Raw genomic sequence first — 21,368 nt, 5'->3', positions numbered from 1 at the left:
AAAATTATCTTCGTTTGAGGAGGTCAATTATAATCATTTTTGGTGAATAAACATACCCCCGAAATCCTACGCACTTTCGAGAAAAAAATTCCTTACCGAAAATATAATGTCTGACCAGACGTACACCTATTCCCCTTAAATTTTTCTGCGAAAAATAATTTCGAATCGTTCTAAAAAAATTATTTTCGTTTGAGGAGGTCAATTACAATTATTTTTGGTGAATAAACATACCCCCGAAATCCTACCCACTTTCGAGAAAAAAAATGTAACGTGTGTCTGAAAAAAGGCACGGTACCCTTTCCACTTCCGTAATGCACAGGCTGCTTCTGTTGCTAGCAAGATGGTACGGGAGAAAATTCCGTGACCTGGTTGCAAAGGGTTATTACATCTGCCCGTGAACACGGTGGATGCTTTCGTAAAAAGTAAATATCAGAATGCAAAAAGGTATTCACTGAAGGAGCAAGTAAAATGTAGTCGAGTGTCTTGAAACGCGTGGATATTTAATGCGCCTCGAACAAGGAACGTATTTGTCCCAACACGGTACTGCTCCTTCATTCGTATTCTTACCTTGGAACTTGACGCGAAACAGGGTGAACACATTGTTTTAGAGTATTAAACTTTGCTCTCGCGCAAACACACGGGAAAAAGGAAGAGCCAATCGAATGGGAAGCAATTAATCGTCAAAGTAGCGGCGCATCGTAACAAAGAGTCCCGAGTCGTTCGCAGCGCAGTTCCGCGGGGAAACGAGCCCGGGAAAATGCTAAAAATTTCCCATCAGGATAGGAACGGTTTTCGCGTCCGTTTTTCTCGTTTCCAACCGTTGACCTGTGCATCACGTGCCGCGAGCGATTACGATGCACGACAGCGCACGGAAGCGCAACGACGATAGCGCGCGTGTCTCGGACGCATCCAGTCGCGTCACAACGAAGCGGATTACCGCAAGATTGTTCATGAATATTTAGAGACCGACGAGCTGCGGATAAAGGATACCGGTCCTGCGGCGAACGTCGAATCGCCGACCTCGAAATATCGCTCGAACGCAGTGGGATCGACGCGATTTACGCGCGCAATTTAATGCCCTCCCACGGAATTCGAAGGCCCGATCGTCAATCGCAAATTTACGATAATAACGACGATCGGATGGAAAGCAATCGGGCCGTGTTTGTCATTCGGCCGTTTTACAGCCCGTTATTCCTATCGCCGGGACAGCAATCGCTGCGTCGACGAGCCGTTTCGCATGCTCCTAGTATTTTTATTATTCGAAATCACGCTAGGCTCCCTTGTAAATTGCGAGCGCTCGATAAGAGCCGCGCGGCTGTGCGCGTGTTTCGTTCTTTATCGGCGTAATCGACATTATTTCATCGTGGTCCTCGCATTTTCAAGTTGCAAATCAACGCTCGTCGAGAGTTCCTCGTTCGGACGCAGCAGTTCCGCGTGTCGCGTTTTGTTTTATGCTCGTTTCTAAATAGAGTTGCACAAACTTCTGTATAATAGAAAGTAACGAATGCTTTCTACGCCGCTTCGAATTAATCTCGAATAATCCAGCAACGATTATCAGGAATTGTTCGGGTTTCGACGAGAAAGTCAATCTTATTTTCTTTAATAGAAACGAATTTCACCGTTTACGAGTCCCGCGTTATCGAGCCGATCTTAGAATGTAGATTTTCATCGAGGACCTCGCGAATCGAAGGATACTATTGCGCGGCGGTAATTCTTGGAGCAATTCACGGAAGAAAAGACGAGGCGAGAAGAGGCTGTACTTTATTATCTCGACTCGATCGCGAGAAATAGAGGAGAACGACGGCTTCTAGAAGGTAATTGAAATCGTCGTACTGTCGTGGCTGTTAACGCTAATTGCGAAGTCTCTATCCGCGAGCAAAGAGTTCTCGTTTAATCAAATGGCGCTGTAATAATCCGAGCACCGATCGTTCTTTAATTGCTCCCGTCTTATTGTCTTCTTCTCGCGAACGTCTCCTTCGAACGAAGCAAGAAGGAAAAACTGCTCTCGTTGTTTCGTTGACTTTTCATTCTCTCGCCGGGCCAAGTTTGCCAATTACGAACGAACAGACGCATCTAGATTCTCGAGTTAACGCGAATCATGTTTAATCTGGGAACGATTTCATTCGTTGAAAACAGATATTCGCTTCGAGCAATAATTAAAAAGAGCATTCTTTTCGAGGTCTTTTGACCGAGCCAGACGCGACCCATTTATTTTCGCGACGTTGAAAAATGTTGTCTCTTTCAGCAGCCAAGCTACCCGGGTCAATGTCTCTCGACAGTACATAAATACACGCGATTCTAAATCACGCGTACGTGTTTGCCGGCACGTAAACTTGCTCGCGACATCTGTGCATGGCCGAAACTTGACGAACGAACCAAGGAAAGCGATTCGGGCCACGAAAGCCTCGACACTCGCGAAGGAAAACGCTCGAACGAACGTTGCGCGAAACTTGCCGACAAAAACGTTTGCAGAATAAATTGCCTGTCGGCGAAGAAAGAGAATACCTACCTATTTTGTAATGTTTTCTCTCGGAATTACGGCGACATCGTTTTAACACCATTCACAGCAATAATATATGTACTTGGATAGTTACATAAAAATAAAGGAAACGTGTTAAATCTCACCGAGAAATCTGTCGTTTGCCGAATGCTGTGAACGTGATCGATGCACGAGCCATCCCGGAGACGTAATTAAAACGACTACAAGTTTCATAAACTCGAGGACGGTACGCGTGCATTCAGTGGCGCGAAATGAGCACGTAACTCGAGTAATACAAGGGTTACGTGACACTCCGGAGTAAACGTCACCGCGATGCTGGACTCTCGTAAAAACATGGAACTCCATAAAGCTCGGAGAGAACAACTCCCAGGCAACGTAGCTGATGGTTTCCAACGCAAATTTTGCGCAACGCGGTTTCGACGACGGGGACAGTCGACTCCCGAGCGCTTAAATCAACATCTTTCGGGAAAGTGCCTTTGCCGGCTACTTTGAACCCCGTCTCGGCCACGCGCGTCGAAACAGTCGATTCCGCTAACGGTAAAGATAATATACGAGCCAAGTATCGCGGCAGTTTTCCTATCGATCCTAAACGACGCTAATAACTCCTACATCCACGGTATCGATATACCAACGAGAAAGAAACTTTTATGAAGTCGCCGCTATCGGGGCAATTTTTCCTTTATTTATCGTCTTGCTTTCGGAGTCGGAGTCTATTTAGAAGGGGTGAAACCTCGATAAAGAATGACGAGGCAACGCAATCTTATCCTTTAGCTATTCTTTACGTGCGGTTAACCTTCGTCTGCCGTTTAAAAGAATAAAGGATATTTCTGAAGGGGAGCCTAAAAATCGAGCTCGATTTCGTATTCCTACACCTACGCTGTCGCGGCGTCTCGACATTGTCGGGAGCAAATAGCGTTTACCCGACAGTGTTTCCAGTAAGCTGAGCATTAACGTTTGGGAGGTGTAACAGCCCGTTCACGCGATACGGTTTCTTTCGAGGTTCAGCGACAGTTACGTACAACCTGACAGACGTAGTAACTGTTTAAAAAGATAAAGTTGCTTGCCGCGACAGGGTTGTTTATAATGAAAGGCGGTCCCCGATCGCGGCGACATTAATTCACGGGATTCCCCCGTTGTTCGACCGACATGACGCATCGCCGTTTTCCGTCCGATTTATTAGCTAATCCGATATTTATTGGACAAGCCGGCCAATTTCCAATTTACGCAGTGGTTAACTGCCATGGCCAGCGTCGGCACGTTAACTGCCGACGCGCCCAACTGCATCCACGAACAGGCTTAGCGTTATATCCGGTTTAATTGGATCGGGATTAAATTAACTTCCAGCAGTGATGGAACTTTAAGCAGAGATTCCTCGGCTACCGTTTTGCTCCCTTGTCGCGTTCGCCCATCGATTTCAACCCCCTTGGGTTCGTCCTTCGAACCACCCACCCCTGTTGCCTCGACTTTGATACCCGATTCACCGTGCCCGCCATAATTTTATCCGCCATTGTGTCTCCGCGGGCATTGTTCTCCTTATTGCCGTTGGGTCCTTTTGTTGCCGCGACAGATTTATTCGTTGGAAGTAGTTAATTACCAAGGTGTACCGCATAATGTATCGCTGATTTTGGTGAACATGATTTATTCCGTCGCGATAAAGGAAAAACAGGAAAGCGGGGCAACTCGCTTTGCAAATTAGCGGTCTTACGTGCGGAGGGTTCCCAATTCGACCGGAGGTTACACAAATTCCCATCCTAAGTAACGATGATAATATTTAAAAGATACTTGGTTTTCCCGGAAACGATGGATATTAAACGGAAGCTGATTTATCCTACCGATCGTCGAAAGTGACGTTAATTACGGACTGCAATCTTTATTTTGCTCGTAATCGCGGCGCCGTTCGGGACCGTTCGGCGGAATTACTCGCTGAAATTACAATTAGCATCGTAATTCAATATTCAGGCCGGCAGCCGACGAACGAAATCGCCGGTACGAAACGCGTTATTATTCGACCGGAAGTCCCGGGCCCCCCGGAAATGAAAAATTAACCGTAGCAATTTCGAAACGATCATTATTTACGAGGACTGGGCCTGGGAGGCTGCGAGTAACTTTTCGGGCGATCCCGAGCGAGAATTCGCCTCTCAAATATGGCGGTCTTTCGAGATTCGATCTCTCGACCGCCCTCGATAGATCCTCCCGAGTTTCTCGGGGACTCGGAACCCCGTAACGACGCACTTGGCCTACATTTACCCCCGGCGTATCACCCTGGTATTGAGTAGAACGTCGACGAGCACGAAGACGCACGATTCCCGGCAACCCAGGGGGGGAAACCCTCTTTGTCCGCGCAAGCTAAGACGATGCGTGTACTTTATCGAACGCGCGGAAGGAAGCCCTTTGTCGTCTGCAGCAGAAATTACCTCGAATTAATGCCGCTGGCTCTTCCGAACATCCTCCCGGTGCTTTTCCCCGTCTGTCTGCCTCGTCGAGCTTCCGCGAGTCGCGGCAGTTTTCGAGGCATTGTGCCGGGACGATAGCATTGTCTGCCGCTGGCATCCGTCCTCGCGTTATAATATTTTACAAAGGGGGGAGGGGAGGTCGCAGTTCGAGGGTCTGTACGCCGTCGGTCGTCGCAAACGAAATATGGAGGAATGTTTTTGACGTTGAAGTACGCGAGGCGTCTCCGCGCGCAAACGGATCGGCTAATGGAATCCATCCACCCCCGGATCGCAAGTTCGAAATCTTTCCAACGTGTCGCTCGTCCCCCCCCCCCTTGCACGTTAATCGTTTCAGGAATTAACTCGAAGCGATCTTTCTACGTGTCCTGCTTCAACTATCGATTACGATTAACGTCCAGCACGTCTGAAATCTCCGCCGCGTTCCCTCGCGACATTAATAAAGCAATTTCGCCGGGAGGGGAGAAAAATTGCAGAACGATTTGTACGGATTAAATTTAGTCCGGGCGTTATTAGCGGAGAACCCCCCGAGACGGACAGAGAATCCCTCAGGTTCGTTATTTAATTTGATCGATTAATTTTGCGGCTCGATGGAAATCGTTACAGGAAGCCACCGCGCCGGCCGGGATTAATAACCGCGAGTAATGCGATTAGCGGGTTTAATTACCTCGACTGCCGGAGATTCCTTCGAACGTTGTTCGAAAATATAACGAAACGCATCGATCTATGCGGCCGGGGGATGATCGATCGCGCGGAGACCTCGAGAGAATCTCAACTTTAATTGTCATTAGGGGGCCGTCGTTGAGCGGACGCGCGAACGACAGCGGGGGAAAGGTTTCCGGCTCGGCGCGAGTCGCATGAAAACAGTCTTTATAGTTTTAATAGAAGCCCGGCTGAATGCGGTTCGTTATCTCGGTAATTGTGCGCCAGCGTCGGCGTCGCCGTTGACCCAAAACTTTGAACGGTCATTCGCGTTCGCGCGCTACAATCGTTACTTTTCTCGAGCGTACACAATGGTCGCGTGGCCCGTATCGTGGTCCAGGTCGGCCGGAAAAGTAGTCCACGATCGAACCAGACCCCCGTCACAAAACAGTTAATCCCCGTCGGTCGAATCGCTCCAGTTAGGCGAGCGAACACGTTCCCTCGTTCCACGTTGATTCGACATAACTCTTTCCTTTTTGCTCGTCTAGTTATCCTCGACGCTCGCCGTTTCTCGAATCAACCCTGTTTCTCTCCGTTTTTGTTCCAGACCGGTTTCATCTTATCCTCCATTCGGGCCGCGTTTCCCGCCGTTTAATTATTTGCCTCTTGCTCCCCCCTCGATCCGTCCTGCGGCTTTTTGCCTGAAGCACCGCGGAGGAATTACCGGAGCCGCCTCTCTGGCCCCCCTCTGTCGGCGAATTGCACCTTGAGAAGACAATACGAGCGCAATTCGAACCTCGTACGTTTCGTTCTCTTCTCTACGATGGCTCTCAGCTTCTTGCTGAGAATCCTTCCCCTCGTCAGGAACATCTTCCTCCCCCTTCGTTTTTACCGTTCGATTCCCTGGCCCTCGAAACGATGTATCGACGGTTCCCCTTGGGACAAAGGCCCACTCGTTTTCACGTTCTACAGAATCGTCCATAAAAGTATACTCGAACTATTCGAATAGAGGCACTTATCAATTATTTTGCAAACATTATAGTCGCGTCTGGATCATTCGACTCCCTCGCAATCACCGAAAATCGGCTATAATCACCTGCTATCTATCATCGGGAAGTGCTTACAAAAGTAAATCTTCCGAACGTCACGGCTGATCGTATCAAATAAACCGAAGGAATAAAGATCCGCGGGAGTCGTTTCCCAGAACGACCTCGTGGATCGTCCCCTCGAAGTTGTAAATTCGATTCGCCGCCCCCATCGCCGGAGGGCGAATCCCCCGGAAGCGAGGCAGCGTTGCTCTCGCCGCGACTAATTTCGATAAGTCGATCGAGTCTGGCGCGGCCATTCTTCGGGAGTGTTTCTCTGCCGGTAAAAAAACGCCTCGAGCATGAAATATTTATTCGATATTGTACTTTCCGTATTATCGCGTTCCGTAAAGGCAAAGAACGCCATCGATATCGCCGTAATAGGAATAATAAATGAAATCACTTAGCAAGATCGTCGATGATAGCTAGCACCTAGGATTATTAATTAAAGTACCGTTGCTGTTAATGACTGGGCAACCGGTCGACGACAATCTACGGTCGATGTCGATGGCTCGATCGTCGAGTCGAGAAGGCGCCAACCATTAGTCTTCCGCTTTCAAGGGAGATATTTCATTGGTCCGCGGCTTCCGCGTTTCCGATATTTCCAATAACGAGCGTACGAAGGCATCGTCTCGGGTGAAAAACAACGAGCGGCTATCAGCGACCGCCGTCTCTGATAACCGGTCCGAGAATACTCTGTTTGGAAAAGAAACGAGCCGCGGGGAAATAAATTTTCACGGACGTTTATTTGTCCGGAACATGCCGCGAGATCGGTATTTCCGTCGCGCGTGCAACACAATGGAAAAATATGATATATCGGCGGCGTATTGAAACGACAACGCCAGGTCTGTAAAAACCAGCCGAGCAGTTCAAGGGACCCCACTAAAGCCGCTTTCCTCTTCTTTTGTTTCAGGAATTGGAGAGGAGTTATACCCTCTCGACCCCAGGGGGTAGCAGCCCCGTCTGTTGTCCGCCGTGCAGCCCGCCCCCTGCACCAGCCGCATACATATCGAGCGCACGTGCGTCCTCGCGGAGACTCGGCGCCGGAAGTAGCATCGGAGGACCGCCGTCTCCGGAAAGGGATCCCCTGGGAAGACTGTTAAGGTCAGTTCGATCGTGCTTATTCGGAGACGCTATCCTCCTTCTACTTAACAAACCGTGAAACATGTCGGTTCGAGGACGATTTACTTGCAGAGTCTCTAAAAGAATACCGAGGGGCTTTTCTTCTCGGGAATAAAGCTAAAGTAGCGATAAATTTTGTCAAACTTCCAGACCAGAATGTCCCCGGGGAGTTCTTTGCTCGAGTTCGTAAAAACTGCACCGTATTCCATAATATTTTATGAATCCACCGTTCGAGGGAAACTGTACGCGTTCGATGGATCGCTGAGAGCCACGTTCGCCAAAGATAGTGGCTGTCAGCGACCAATTGCTCGAGCACCTGTTCCGATCAATCGGCCACGCTAAACATAAATAAAGCGTTATAATCGGCATCAAAGGGGAGTATCTGCGTCCACGGGAGACGCAGGGCAAAGCCATAAAACCAGTACGCTTGGTCCTTCCGAGGCAATCGCCCGGAAGCCGTAAAGCTCTCGGCTCTACCTATCCACGTCCGATCCTTTCCACGCTTGATCACCTTCCTACGGGTTCCCGCTTAAGATCATCAATCTTGCCGCGGCACCGCGTGTACAACGAATGCATCATTCACCGTGAAACTGCCACTTAGCCTGACTACGGTTTCGTCGCTTGGGAAATTAACCAGTCACTCGATAAGCGAGCCACTTCGGGGGACGTATCCGACACGACGCGCCGTAACTCGGATTAATTGGAATTTTACCGGCACGTTGTAAAAAATTCACCGAGAGGAACGAACGCGACACGCTTTTTAAAGTGTTCGGAGAGTGCTTTCGAGTCTCTGTCGAGCGTCGTTGTTGCAGCGATTAAGTACGATTTTGTAATTCGCTGAAAAATTGATGGCCTCTTCGATCCCGGATGCGAGTCCCAGCTTCGGGTACCTCGTCGATCGAAAATTTCAACGAAAATATTCGCATCGATCCTGCTGCTCGCGGGACTGTCGACTCCTTTCTTCGATTCGTCGAGTCCATTCCTTCAACCCCTTAAGCGGATACGATATCGGGTCGATTATCGGATCGCAAACGGTCGAGACGTCCCCTGCCTGCTGGTAGGAGCATTCCATTAGCGCGGAGCTTACATAATTAAGTAAATTCGCGGAGAGGAATTCCGTGTGGGCGATGTCGCCGTGGTTAAACTCGAAACTACTTGCTGCTTTCAGATTCCTGAAGACCTTCTACAGGGAGCTCGGTACTCGTGATCCACCCCATTTGCCGGCGTGGGCGTCGCCTCTTCCACTCGGCACCCTTTGTCCGGCGCACTTTCAGCCGCACCTGCAGCTGCTCCACAAAGGCGAGCAGGAACACAGGCTCGAGAACATCAAGCCCGACCAGATCTTCGCCCCCGTCAGGGTGAGTGTCATAAATCATCCCGTGAGAAACTACGGAGTCTCCCGCGGCGTCCCGATCTTTGACGTTCGCTCGTAAAACTTACGCGACGACTAGTTTGCGCGGCTGTCGCTGTAATGGGCATTCCGGAAGGAGGGACGAGCCGCGGGGGCCAGCGAGAACCATCCACCGGGAGGAAATTTCTGATATGAATCCAGCTTAGACGATCGCGAACTCGAGTCCTCGGCAAACTCGTCCTTTTCTCTTCGTCGAAACTTTCCATTTGCCAGCGCACTTTTGGTACTCCCTTCCACGTGCATACCGATTACGTGCTAAACGCGCGTAAGTGGAATTTCCGTCCGGTCTGGTTGAAACAACAGCAATCGATAGAAACGGCAAGGATATTCGAGGGTTGAGAATTTTTCGGGGCTCGACGCGTCCTTTATGAATTAAACCAACAGGGAAGATCGCTCGCCGGCTGTAAATTTACATGATATCGACTATGTAATTGCGCGAGTCGAATTCCTGGGGACAGTAGGCACTCCGAAGACGAATTTCCGCCTCGAATGCCAAAACTTGCCTCGCGTAGAAACTTCGGGACGTCGCGTGAAAGCCAAGTTACGGTCTCCTCTCCTCGTAAAAGTTCGAATGCTTCGGAGTTTCTTGGGCAATTCGTTCCCAGCAACAATCACGCTGTGTTTCGATTCCGCGACAGTCGTGGATCGTTGCTTTTCACGGAAGGGAACAACGAGCTTTGAAATATTAACATCCGAATCTCCGTACGAGTAAACGCGCGAATTATTAAAAGGGCGTTTTCTTTTTTCGCGGGCCAAAGAATAAATCCACGGAGGCCAGCAATATCGGCGACGATCCGTAGGAAGGATCGTAAGCTCGTTACAGGATAAGCTCCACCCACGCACGCACCGCACACACGGATCCATCCATCGACCCCTTTCATTGTTCGTCGACCACGTTTGTTCCACTCTCCCATAGTCGCGTTCAACCCCTATTCGAGGGGTGAATGTGGTCGGAAAATATTTCGCGAAAATGGCACCGTTTTTTGCGACTAAATACGCCGTAAAAGAAGCCGGGTATAAAAGGCGTTCCCCGATGAGAAACCTTGGGAGATGCTCGCCCGTTTCCTTTCAAATATTCTTGAAACTGCGAGGCACAATGAAAAGATGGTCGTCGATTCAAGAAAAGTCTATTTTCTCGAGCAGTTCGCTTTCGCAGGAATCGCGCGGGAGGGCTGGAAACATCCTTTCATCGAATCGTTCGTTTTAATCCAAGAACAGCCTGTTTAACAAGCAAATACAGGATGATATCTTCTTCGGGGTAGAAAACGTATTTCTTGAAAGCTAAACGGATCGTTGGATTCTTTCGCTTCTGGCTACGCGTATACGTGTACGTTTATTGTTTTAATAACGCGATGGGTTGTACTCGTGTAACGAATAACTGTGGGGGGTTGGGGTGAAGTAAATTAGGCGGAGGATCGGAAGGATCTTGGAAAGTTTCGAACGCAGACAATAGCTCGTGACAGGGAGCATAGGTTTCATCGAGGCGAACTTGTCGCTCGATTCTGTTGCCATTCACCGAGACACAACGGATGCATCGAACGCGCAAACAATGACGAAATCTCATCAGCGGGCCCATTAAATCAGCTCGCGGCTCGAAAGCACTCGTATCGGCGCATCATATTTACCCGGCGTCTCCGACTACGTGTCGGTAAATATGACTCGAAATAGCTCGGCCGTAATGGGCCTTTCTTCCGCGAGCGGCGAGACAACAGGTGAAAGACTGAGGGAACAATGTCCGCGTTTCGGTCGACGAGCTCGTCCAAGGAGCCGTGTGTTTGCGGGACGACGTTCAGCGTCGTTGTCGTTCGTGTGCACCGCGCTCTCGGAAGTGTCTGCGCTCCCGACGAGAGCCCGAAGACAAAGAAATCGCTTCCAGTTGGCCAGATCGGAGAGCACTCGTCGGTGCATTCGTCCCGGCCGCTGGGAAAATGGAAAATAATACGCGAGGCGAGAGAACGACGACACCGGGGCCATCGGTGATCCGGAAAAACGGTTCGCCTCGGTTGCTCCTCGAAAACGAGAGATACCTACCCTAACCCCCATCTCCCTCGATACAGAGACTTGGAATATTCATTATCGCGACAAGCGTTTCTTTTTCCAGTCCTTGTTACGCGTACACAGTTGACGAATTCCGCGCTTTTCGCGGACCACCTCGAGTTTCTCGATAATTCCTCCCTCGTCGCTTGCTCGCTGAGCCGGTGACCCGTGAACAGCCTTCTTCTGGCTCGCCTTTGCCTTCCTTTTATCAAATCCCTTTAAACGCGAAAGTCGAATTCTCAAGCGACTCGATCATCCAACTTTCCGCATAGCTGGGTTCATTACGACAATTACACGGATTCCGACTCCGTAGTCTTATACAACTTTATACAGGGTGTTCGGTCACCCCTGGGAAAAATTTCAACAGAGGATTCTAGAGGCCAAAATAAGACGAAAATCAAGAATACCAATTCGTTGATGGAGGCTTCGTTAAAAAGTTATGGACCATTAAATTCAAAAATTTCAAATCGTTCTGGAAAAATTATTTTTAGTTGCAGGGGTCAATTGCAAGCATTTTTGGTCAACAGACATACCCCCGAAATCCTACTCAGTTTCGAGAAAAAAATTCAGTACGGTCGAAACTTTAAACATGAATAACTGTTTAACGAAGCCTTCATCAACAAATTGGTAGTCTTGATTTTCGTCTTATTTTGGCCTCTAGAATCTCCCATTAAAATTTTTCCCAGGGGTGGCCGAACACCCTGTATAACAGAACAGAGGAAGGTTGCAAATGTAATTATTCGAAGGTTCGTACATGTTTCCCATTTCGTAGAGGCTTACGAAACGCGTCGAAGGCTCTTAAAAGCTCGTAGTTTCGGCCCATTTATTTCCCCCGACACGTCCGTCGGTTCTGCGACGCGAATTCATTCAGTCTGTCCCTTCCTCGCGATCCTGGCGTACCTAGGCGATCCGCGTCTCACCCTTTTCCGCGGGTCCCGGTCTCCGGATGGCACGGTTACGAAGCTCATTTTTCGACGCGCGCGTTTCCGGGCGACGTGGCGCATTGTCTGCGTTTCGTGGCTCCGTTACGTGGCCGTGTTATCGACCTGCTCCACGCCGAACGATGCGAAATAACAGAGCTAAAGGGAGAAGTCATTTTTACGCGAAACGATGAGTCGCTGCCAGACACCCTTGTCTCGTACAAAAAACCGATCGACCGTTCGAATAGATCCTCCTCCCTGCCATCGAATTCCTTAGACGCGATGTATAGGCGAGCACACGCGTTTCCTTCTGTGCTACGAAATTAATCCAGTGTCAATTCCCTATTATTTGATACAGGGAGAGTATTAAAGTGGCCCGATTCCAAACGGGGACACCCTGTGTATTTTGTAGGCGACGCGGGAAGAGAGAAATCGAAGCGGATGACGCGCGGGATCTTTCGGTTCTAGCGGAGTACGTGTAGCTGGAAGATAAGGAGATTTCGCGGGGAACGGATTTATCGTGGCTTCGATAAATCTTTGGTTTGCACGGCTGGCAGTAGATACTGGCAGCGTTAAGGGAGGAAGATTGAGATGTTTAGCGATTGGGCGAATCCAGGGAAAACGAAACGGGCGTCGACTATTGCGACGAGCGATATTGGTTCTGCCTTCTTCGGTGATCGACGACCCGACTCTCGTTTATTATACAACCTGAGCCAATAACAGTCGGTGAATTTTATTATACTTTTTACGTGTACAAAAAAATGAAAACTCTCAGATTATTCGTCGATAAATTCCTATTCTGAAAGTTCCCGAGATACCAAAGGTACAAAGTATCGGTTCATCTTCGATAGTTTGCGCGTTCCGATCGGGAGCGCAAACCTTTTGAGATTCGCTTACGGGCGGACGAACTATTTACGTCGACGATAAACGATCGAGAAGTTCGGAGGGTTCCTGCAACTGTAATAAATTCCGTGTTCCCAGCGAACGAGACATTAAAATGCACGATCGCATGGATCGAGGGAGGCGCAAGAACAGAGATCGACGTGCCGAAGCAATTAAACGAGCCCGATTTCTGAGTGTTCTCCGGGTACACAAAGGCTCGGTAGTTGGACGCTCGTCGCGCGTTCCTCCAGAAGTTATCAGCGTCGCTGGATTTTCCATCGGGTGGCACGGTTAAAAAGCCTTTCGAGAAACGTTAACGAAGCGAAGTCGGCCATCTTATCGTGCCACGACAGAACAATGCCTCGTTACGCGGAGCCAGAGGAGCGGTTCGCGTTCCGTCCTCGATCCTCGACCGCGTCTCCGCGCCGCGATTAAAACCTTCTTTATTCGAGGACCAAAAGAGTTATGCTCCTGCGGCGATACTCCGATCGAAGATATTATCGGAGCCGACGTCGAAAAGGGTCGAGGACCGTCATCTTAGCTCCTTGGTGCTCCCTGCGAAATGCTTTATTCGTTAGTCGAGACTCTTGACCAACCTTCCGTCCTTTGCAACGCGGCTACAAATCTCTTTAAATCTCTTTCCTCGGCCTCCTTGATCGTAGCAAGGGTCAGAGGCGCTCCTGCGATTGGTTTTCACAGTGTCAGTTTAAAAAATTAACCTCCAGACCAGGATACCCCGTTAAACTTGGAACGTATCTTGCGAGTGGCGGTGTGTTTTAAGCAGCATTACCGATATCCGACTTCCAAATTCCGTTTAGCAGGGAAGCGCTCAGGCAGAAACCTCCCCGTTCGATCGCTAAAGAATTCTCGTGATCGGGAAGCGAAGCGAATCGAACGGTTCCTACGTGATTTGCCGGCTTTGCTCGAGGAGAATTCATCTTTCATGGGAACGAACATCGACGGGCGAAACAGCGGTTCCGAGTGAATTCGTAGTGGCTCGTCGAGTTCTATTTCATCTTCTCTTTCCTTCTTCGCGCTGGTTTTCTTCCGCCGACGCGATCCTAGGTCCGCTGGACTCGAAACAAAGGCTCCGAGCGAATTTATCGCGATCGGGAAAGACGAGGAGATATCGCGCGCGACGCATGCCAATTTCGTTTCGTCTGCTTTTGGCCGTCGAAACGCGGGATACCGTTGCCTCCTGCGGCCAACTTTCGGCTCGTCCTCTCGTCTCGTTCGCAAAGCTCCGCCATTAAGGTAATGCGTTTCGTTTATGGCTCGGTTCCAGCGTCTGTCGTCGCCCCTTTTCATCCTCTGCGCTTTTTCTACCGCTTTGACCGCTTCTTGCCCCCGGCCGTTCGTAATTCTTTCACTCTCGTCTTCTTTCAACTCTGATTGTTCGCGAGGGATACAACGCGAGGCAACTAATTCGCTCGAGTACGAACTCTTTTTCCTTTTACTACCCCACGGTCTGTAGTTGCATGTCGCGTTCACTGGATTGCGGCCACCGGACTTTCTGCCGCTCTTTCTCGTTTAATAAAAATTAAATTCCATTGTTTCGTTCGTTGAAAAGGTACGCTCCATACGCTTTGACGGAGACTGCGTTGACAACCTCCGCGCAAACAATGTAATGGAAGATAGAGTCGGTATAGCACGCGCGTTGTTAGCAACACGGTGTTACCGTAATGTGTATTTCGACGTAATCAATCAGTAGCATGTTAACAAGGTGAAGCTTCTGATCCGTCCAAGCAGAAACTGATACGTTTCGCATTGAAACTGAAGCTATTGTATCGAGCACCGTGATTAGGAAGAGCCGAATCGAACTCGAGGCCTAGAATCAGCCTGTTATTAGGGGAAGCTATCGACGAGTCGAGAAGCCGAGATCTACGATCAGGGAGGAGCTCATGAATGACAGACTATAGCTGAAAATCTTAGAATCGTTGATAAAATACAAATATTAGAATCTAGAAGGCTGGAAATCATAGGTTGAGCCTAGATAACTTAGAAGGTCTTAGTTTATGGGGTTTGCCGGGGCAAGAAGAGAGCAGAAGTAATAGTATACCGGGGGAATCGTACCGTGATCTCCGAAGGGGCCAAGTAATAGACCGTAAAGGGTCCAGAATCACAGCTGCAGAGTCTCCTGAGACGAAACAGCTACGTACCGAAGCGTGAGAGGCCTACATGGATCCCTTTATAATAGAAGGCTTTTCGAGATAACGTCTACGATAATATTAGATCCCTGGTTGTATAATCGATTCCCCGTCCATCTTTAAAACTTATCGACTCGTCTTCGAGGAAAGCCGACGTTGAGCCGATCGATTTTTGCGAGCACGGCTCGGTAGCGATCGAGCGTCCGCTTCCGGGCGTCTTAGAGTAGCAGATCACGTACGCCCAACATCGTTAACGAGGTCGTATGCCGTGACGGATGATCGGCACGACGCCGGCAAACAATCGGGACGTCACGGTCGATAATCGTAATCTACACGAGCCGAGTAGAAGCCGAGGCACGCGACTCTGTTCGCGGTAATCTGTTCCGTAAGCAAGACGCATCGCCGCGACGCGACGCCCGGCGCCCGGCGCCGAATCGATCCGGACGCCCGGAACCAGTTGTATCTCACCGAACCAACGATTTTCTAGCGCGTATATTGTTCGTACTTCAAAGGCAACGGGCGGTAAATTTCGAGCGAACAATAGACGGACGCGTGTCGTTGCACAAAGCGTTATTCGAATAATAAAACAAAACAATTTCGCTGATTAAATCGCCGCTCCCGAACCGAGAGGCTACCGCGCGGCGACGTTCAACGGGGGTGAATTTTTCTGGCAAGTTCTTTATTCGTTGCGAGACCCGACGAACCCAAAAATCGTGCCCGGTGGGGCAATTAAAAGTCGCGAAGTCTCGTTAGCGGAGTTCGAAATGGCGCTCGGGTGCACGCGTCGTAGGATTCCGGTATAAACGTGAAGGCACGGAGATACCCGGCATTGTTTTAGCGTTAATTGCTACGCGTTGGTTCGCCGAGGCGACGCGTTTTTATCCGTTGGTTATTTTATTGTTTCTTAACGAATCTCGCACGCGATGCCCATAGAATTCCGAAGGAAACAAGAGGACCGCGTCCGTACGATGAATTACGAGCGGTTTCTCCGTGTACCGGAAGCTCGTTCGCCGCGGATAGACAACTAGACCAGCAATAAGAAGAAGAGTTAGCGGCTTCGTGACCAGCTTCTCGGATACTTCTCGGTTTCCTGATTCCTGGCTGGCTACCAATTAGAACTTCGTACCTCCCGCGTGAACCACTAATCCCCATTCGACGGAACGGCCGTTTCTCCGACCTAACCACTCCGGAGATCTTACTCACTGTCACGCAACCTATCGATTTCTCCGACGTACTCTTACCCGGGAAACGTATATTTAAACTCGTTTCTGAAAACAGTTGGGCGTTACTTTCCGCATTATTACGCTCTCGAAAGGAACCTGCGGCGAGTCTATGTCGATTAACGTGTCTGTTCTGGCTGTGTAAGGGCATTAACTAAAGAACTATTGTCATTGATTTTGGATTTCAGTTGAGCGATGGGACGATATCGGAAGCTCCGCGGCGCGTGGCGATCGAGGGTGGTCCAGGAAGCGGAAGGACGACCCTGTGCCTTCGACTCCTCCATCAGTGGGCGATCCAAGGGGACGGTCCTGTCCTGGCCCTCATTGTGCCCCTTCGTGAGCTTCGAGGCAGTCCGGTGTTGAGTTATTTGGCTCGCGAGCTGTTCCCCAGAACGGCCGCGATCGGCGACGCCGTTGCCCAAGTCTGGCGCACGTTGCATCTGATGGAGGATCGCGTTCTCTTCGTCTTGGACGGCTACGACGAATGCGTGGGCGGCAGAGCGTCTCTGGGCGACGCGTTGGACCTCCTGGAAGGACGCTTGTTCCCAGACGCGAGAATCCTGGTGACTTGTTCGCCCAGCAACTCGGCCGCCCTGTCACCGCTCGTCCAGAGGAGGATTCATCTTGCTGGCCTCGAGTGGCCGCACGTCGAGAGGCTCTGCGTCGCGTATTTCATTCACAATGACATCGCCGAGAAGGCCTGCGAGTTCCTCGAGGCTCTGAACGTTCAGCCGCAAACCGTCAAGCAGCTTGGCCAGCATCCGCTCGGCTGGATTATGCTTTGTTGTCTATACCAGGTATGCATTCCCCTCTAAAAGGGTTTTCCCACGAATAATAAGTCGAAAAGAACGAATAACAATTTCCCGTACGAGCCCCCGTTTCCAAGATACACGAATTTAAACAATTTATCGAATTCAAGTAGTAATGTCTGAGATTCGTCCGACGCGTCCGACCAAAATCGTGGTTGTTCCACTTGATCTCGTCGACGTCGATTTCTCGAAAACAGAGCCTCTAACAAAAAAATGTTACTCTATCTTTTCTACTTATTTTTGCACGTAGAATTAACCCCGCCCTACCGTTTATTTCGAGTACGATTTCTCAAAAAATGATATTAAAAACGATCTTTGTACGCCCGGAGGGCAACGTAAAAAGGTCAGAGAGGTCGTAAAACGGACTTGTTAGTTGAAACAACGGCCTGCTGTTTCCCCAGGACTCGGGCAGTTTGCCGACAGAGACGAGCGCGTTGGTTCAAGCTGCGGTGAAGTGCATCGTAAAAAGGAGCTTGGACCCACCGGTCCCCTATAACGAGGAGATTCCGGGCCACTGCAGAAAGCGTCTCGAGGACTTTGGGAAGCTGTCGCTGGCCGCGCTCAGGGAGGGCAGATGTTGCTACACGGAGGCGGAATTAAGGGCTCGCGGTGGCGGTATCGAGGTCACCAGGCTAGGCTTCCTGACCAAGGGGCTGACCTTCGGACAGAGACGGAAACCGGATCTCTACACGCCGATCCACACCGCGGTGGCCGAATTTCTAGCCGCCTACTATCTGACCTCGGTCGCCCAGTACGCGAACATCCTGCGCAGAGAGCTGGAGGGCCTCCCGTCGGGCATCATCAGCCACCTGGCTGGACTCCTGGGACCCAAAACGCATCTGATTCTGAATCAGCTTTGCCCGCTGGAGGTGCCGCCGAGAGCCGTGTTCTCGTTGCTGAAGGCAGCCGGTGCCTCCGACGGGAACATATCCGCGGTTTGCAGGCTGGTCGGCGCCGGGCCTGGATTCGGGCCAGCCCCTAACGAGAGACCACCCTCGCCGCTGGTCCACACCTCGCCCCTGGAGCTCGAGGGCTGGGCGAGGATCCTCGAGAGCCCAGCCTGCACTCTCGAGGCCCTCGAAGTGGTTTTCCAAGTCGAGAGGGCCTCCGATCCGAGGTACCTGGACGACTTCTTCGAGGCTCTCGCTGGGAACGAGAGCGTCAAGCTCGTCAGGATCACCTCCCTTCTGGGGCAAGAGTTCCCCGCCGACGAGGCGCAGATGATGGCCGGGCATCTGAAGAGCGTCCTAGGGAAGAAGAAGCTCAACGACTTCGAACTGGTTATCACGTGCCTGGAGGAAAAGGCCCACGACAGGTGAGCGGAAACAGAATTTGTTATTCGACCAAGATTTTTATCGCTTCCTCGGTTCCCTGTTTGGAGAAGGCGACTTTGTACCGTGCTCGCGTTACTTTTGTACACCCTACGACGAAAAACTCATTTCGCGCGCCTCCGGATTCCCCTGTGTTTGCGCGGACACCGGGGACGACAGACGCGGGACCGAAAACTTTCCTCGATACTCGTCGTTATTGCTTTCCTGCGGCTGGCGGGCGCGAATCCCTGGGAAAACACGCGAAAATCTCGGAGTGCCCTTGACACGTTTGGTTCACGGTTAGAGAGCCGGTGAAATTGCCGAACGGGCACGGCTCGAAGACGTAGCTTCCATTGTGCGGCCTTAAAATAACGCGACCCTCGCGGAACCTACGGCCGACGCAATAACATTACATCGCCGGAAACTTTACGAGAGCCGACTAAAGCGGAACGCTCGTTACGCTGACGGGGTAAAATCCCTTGGACCGTCTGCGCGGACCTCGGCCAATATCGGAAAGTGGATTAAAAAAGTTTGCCCTGGAAAGAGGTACGCGAACACACGGACACGCAAATAGATCAATTTTTAACTTGGCCCGAGAAGCTGGCTCGCTGCGCGATAAAGATACAATGTTTCTAAAGTAAAGAAATAAATTTTACAACTTATTAATTACGATCGTTGGAACTTTCGAAGACTCGTTACCAAGAACGATACAAGTCGTTCGATATTTCGAGCTTGGCTAATCGTTTGATTAAACCGACATTTGTCGGTTCGGTTCGGACTTTCCTGCTAGAAACCCTTAGCTTCGCTGTTCTCGTCGATCAGGGCCGTGTTTGGGCATTGTAAAAGTAAATTAATAAGTTTGGTTTGATCTCGCGCGACAGCGAAGGAGACGTTTACCGTCGCTCGGGTGCAGAACAGGAAAATGAAAAAAAGAGCGTGTTTACGCTACGAGGGGAGCAGAAGCGCAGGCAAAGGTGGCAGCGGAGCTGCCATTTGCATAACCGCCCTGGTTTCTTGTGTGCGCGCTTATATTGGCTGTGTCAGGAGCCCTGGTTTCCAGTATTTCCTTTTTTTTACCGGAACGAGAGCACAGGCTCGCTGCGGGAAATCGAAACTCCGGGGCCAATTGCGTGGAACCACAACGATAATTCCTGAATAACCTACCGTTAGTGCAAATCTTTTTGCCCTGTTCTGGTCGAAAACGTAAGGAGGAAAAATTAAAAATTGGGTCAAGTATGGTTCTGCTTTAGAAACTCGGCGAAAATGTTTATCGATCGTCGATCGTTGTATTCCTCGAGCGAAAGGAGACGTAAACAGATTTTCGAAGGTTTGAATATTAACGGGGGACTAAGTTTTAAAGTGCACCGCCGCGACGTAACCAAAATGAAGAATACGCGTCGCTCTCTCGTTCCTCCAGACCCGGAAAGTTAGTTTATATACTCTAGAGGCGACGTTTACCCAGCGCAAAAAGACACTGGGCGTCGGTGGGAGCGTTGTTTATCCATCGAAGCGAAAACCAACGTTCAAATTGCAAATGATGTTGAAGGGAAGAACCTTGTTTACTTGCCTGGGGTTTGATACGTTTCTCGCGAGGAACATCGAAGGAACCGTGAAACAACGGACTGCTCTTAACGGTACTAGAGTTCGCAAGTAGTACCGTAACATTAACAAACAACTTGTGCACTTGCATACGCAGTCGTGCGTCCCTATAATACTCGACGATTTCTCATTGACTTTCTAAACTGTTTCCATGGGTCGCAGTGGACCCGGAGTCCTTTGAGCGAGGGTTAAAGTCGATGACTCTGAGAGATGGTACCCGAGAAGTTTCCTGTACGTTGAAAGTTCCCAGCCGGGAAAGTTCCTCCCGGGGCGGGGGAGAGGGCCGAAAAGAATATATCTTGGAGAGGTTTTTCACACGCGACCCCGTGGCGAAAAGGCCGGAATTCGATATTCAGAGCACGAGCCGGCCCGCGCCAGCGAACCGCACACCACCCCTGCGAACGCGCCACCAAGAGCAGTTTAACAATGAGCGGCCGCCAAGAGGGGTTGGATCGCGGCTGCATAGAGTCTCGTGGCGGAGAAAGAGCGGAGAAAGTGGTGGAACAATATGCCGTGGAAGAATGGAAGGGCAGCTTGGCTTTTTTGCGCGAAGAGCATTCGAGGGTCGTGAAGGGCCAGTGTCGTGGCCCGTGGCGAAAAATTAAGGAGGACGCGCGGGGGGTGGTTTTCATAGTCGAACGCTAGGCCAGATAAGAAGACTTGCTCTCGCGGCTCCATCCACTTTTACCCCTCGGTCCTTCTTTCGACTTCCTTCCTTCCGCGTTTCGCTCCTGGTTCGCGTCTTGTTTTCTTTCGGGAAACTTTTCGGGAACTTGGGGGATTCGTAATTTTTCTCGCGGCAGGACTTATCCGTTGGGACCGTTCGAAAACACTATTTTCAAGGCGCGCGTTAAACGAGACGCCTGCGTAACAGCGATTCTGCAACCCGTTCGGAACAGATAAATTTGTTGCTCATAGCCAGACATGATTTTCCTTCTTGGCAAACGCCGCGTTGCGAGCCACGCTAATGCAGCGTTTAAATAATAAGAATCCTCGGTGCTCCGCGCTCTGCAAGAAAGGGATATCTCTCAAGGGATAGGAAAAGTTTTATAACAAACTTACGAATGCACGGACGAGAAAGGTTTTCCACTGCGAGGCAACTTTGCGGTGCTTTGAAACAAGCTTTTTAACTACCCCCGGATGCGTGGTCGCCTACCGCAGGGTTTATTAAAATACCGTCTACAGTGGTCGTCGACAACTTCCGCGGAACTTGGACCCGGTCGACCTGGATCGC

At 50.2% G+C, this 21,368-nt stretch overlaps 1 protein-coding gene across 2 annotated transcripts in view; it reads left to right on the top strand.

Annotated features, from left to right (window-relative positions):
* Positions 1 to 21,368, top strand: part of LOC143350341 (uncharacterized) — a 141,851-nt gene that overhangs the window by 90,358 nt on the left and 30,125 nt on the right. For both annotated transcript variants that reach the window (XM_076782419.1, XM_076782418.1), the window contains 4 exons: positions 7,591 to 7,781; positions 8,968 to 9,157; positions 16,605 to 17,213; positions 17,627 to 18,540. In XM_076782419.1, coding sequence (XP_076638534.1) covers positions 7,591 to 7,781; positions 8,968 to 9,157; positions 16,605 to 17,213; positions 17,627 to 18,540 — 1,904 coding nt within the window. The remainder of the gene's footprint in view (positions 1 to 7,590; positions 7,782 to 8,967; positions 9,158 to 16,604; positions 17,214 to 17,626; positions 18,541 to 21,368) is intronic.

The sequence above is a fragment of the Colletes latitarsis genome, chromosome 14 (genome assembly GCF_051014445.1).
Source record: "Colletes latitarsis isolate SP2378_abdomen chromosome 14, iyColLati1, whole genome shotgun sequence".
Lineage (NCBI taxonomy): Eukaryota > Metazoa > Arthropoda > Insecta > Hymenoptera > Colletidae > Colletes > Colletes latitarsis.
This window is presented reverse-complemented; position numbering and strand designations above follow the sequence as displayed.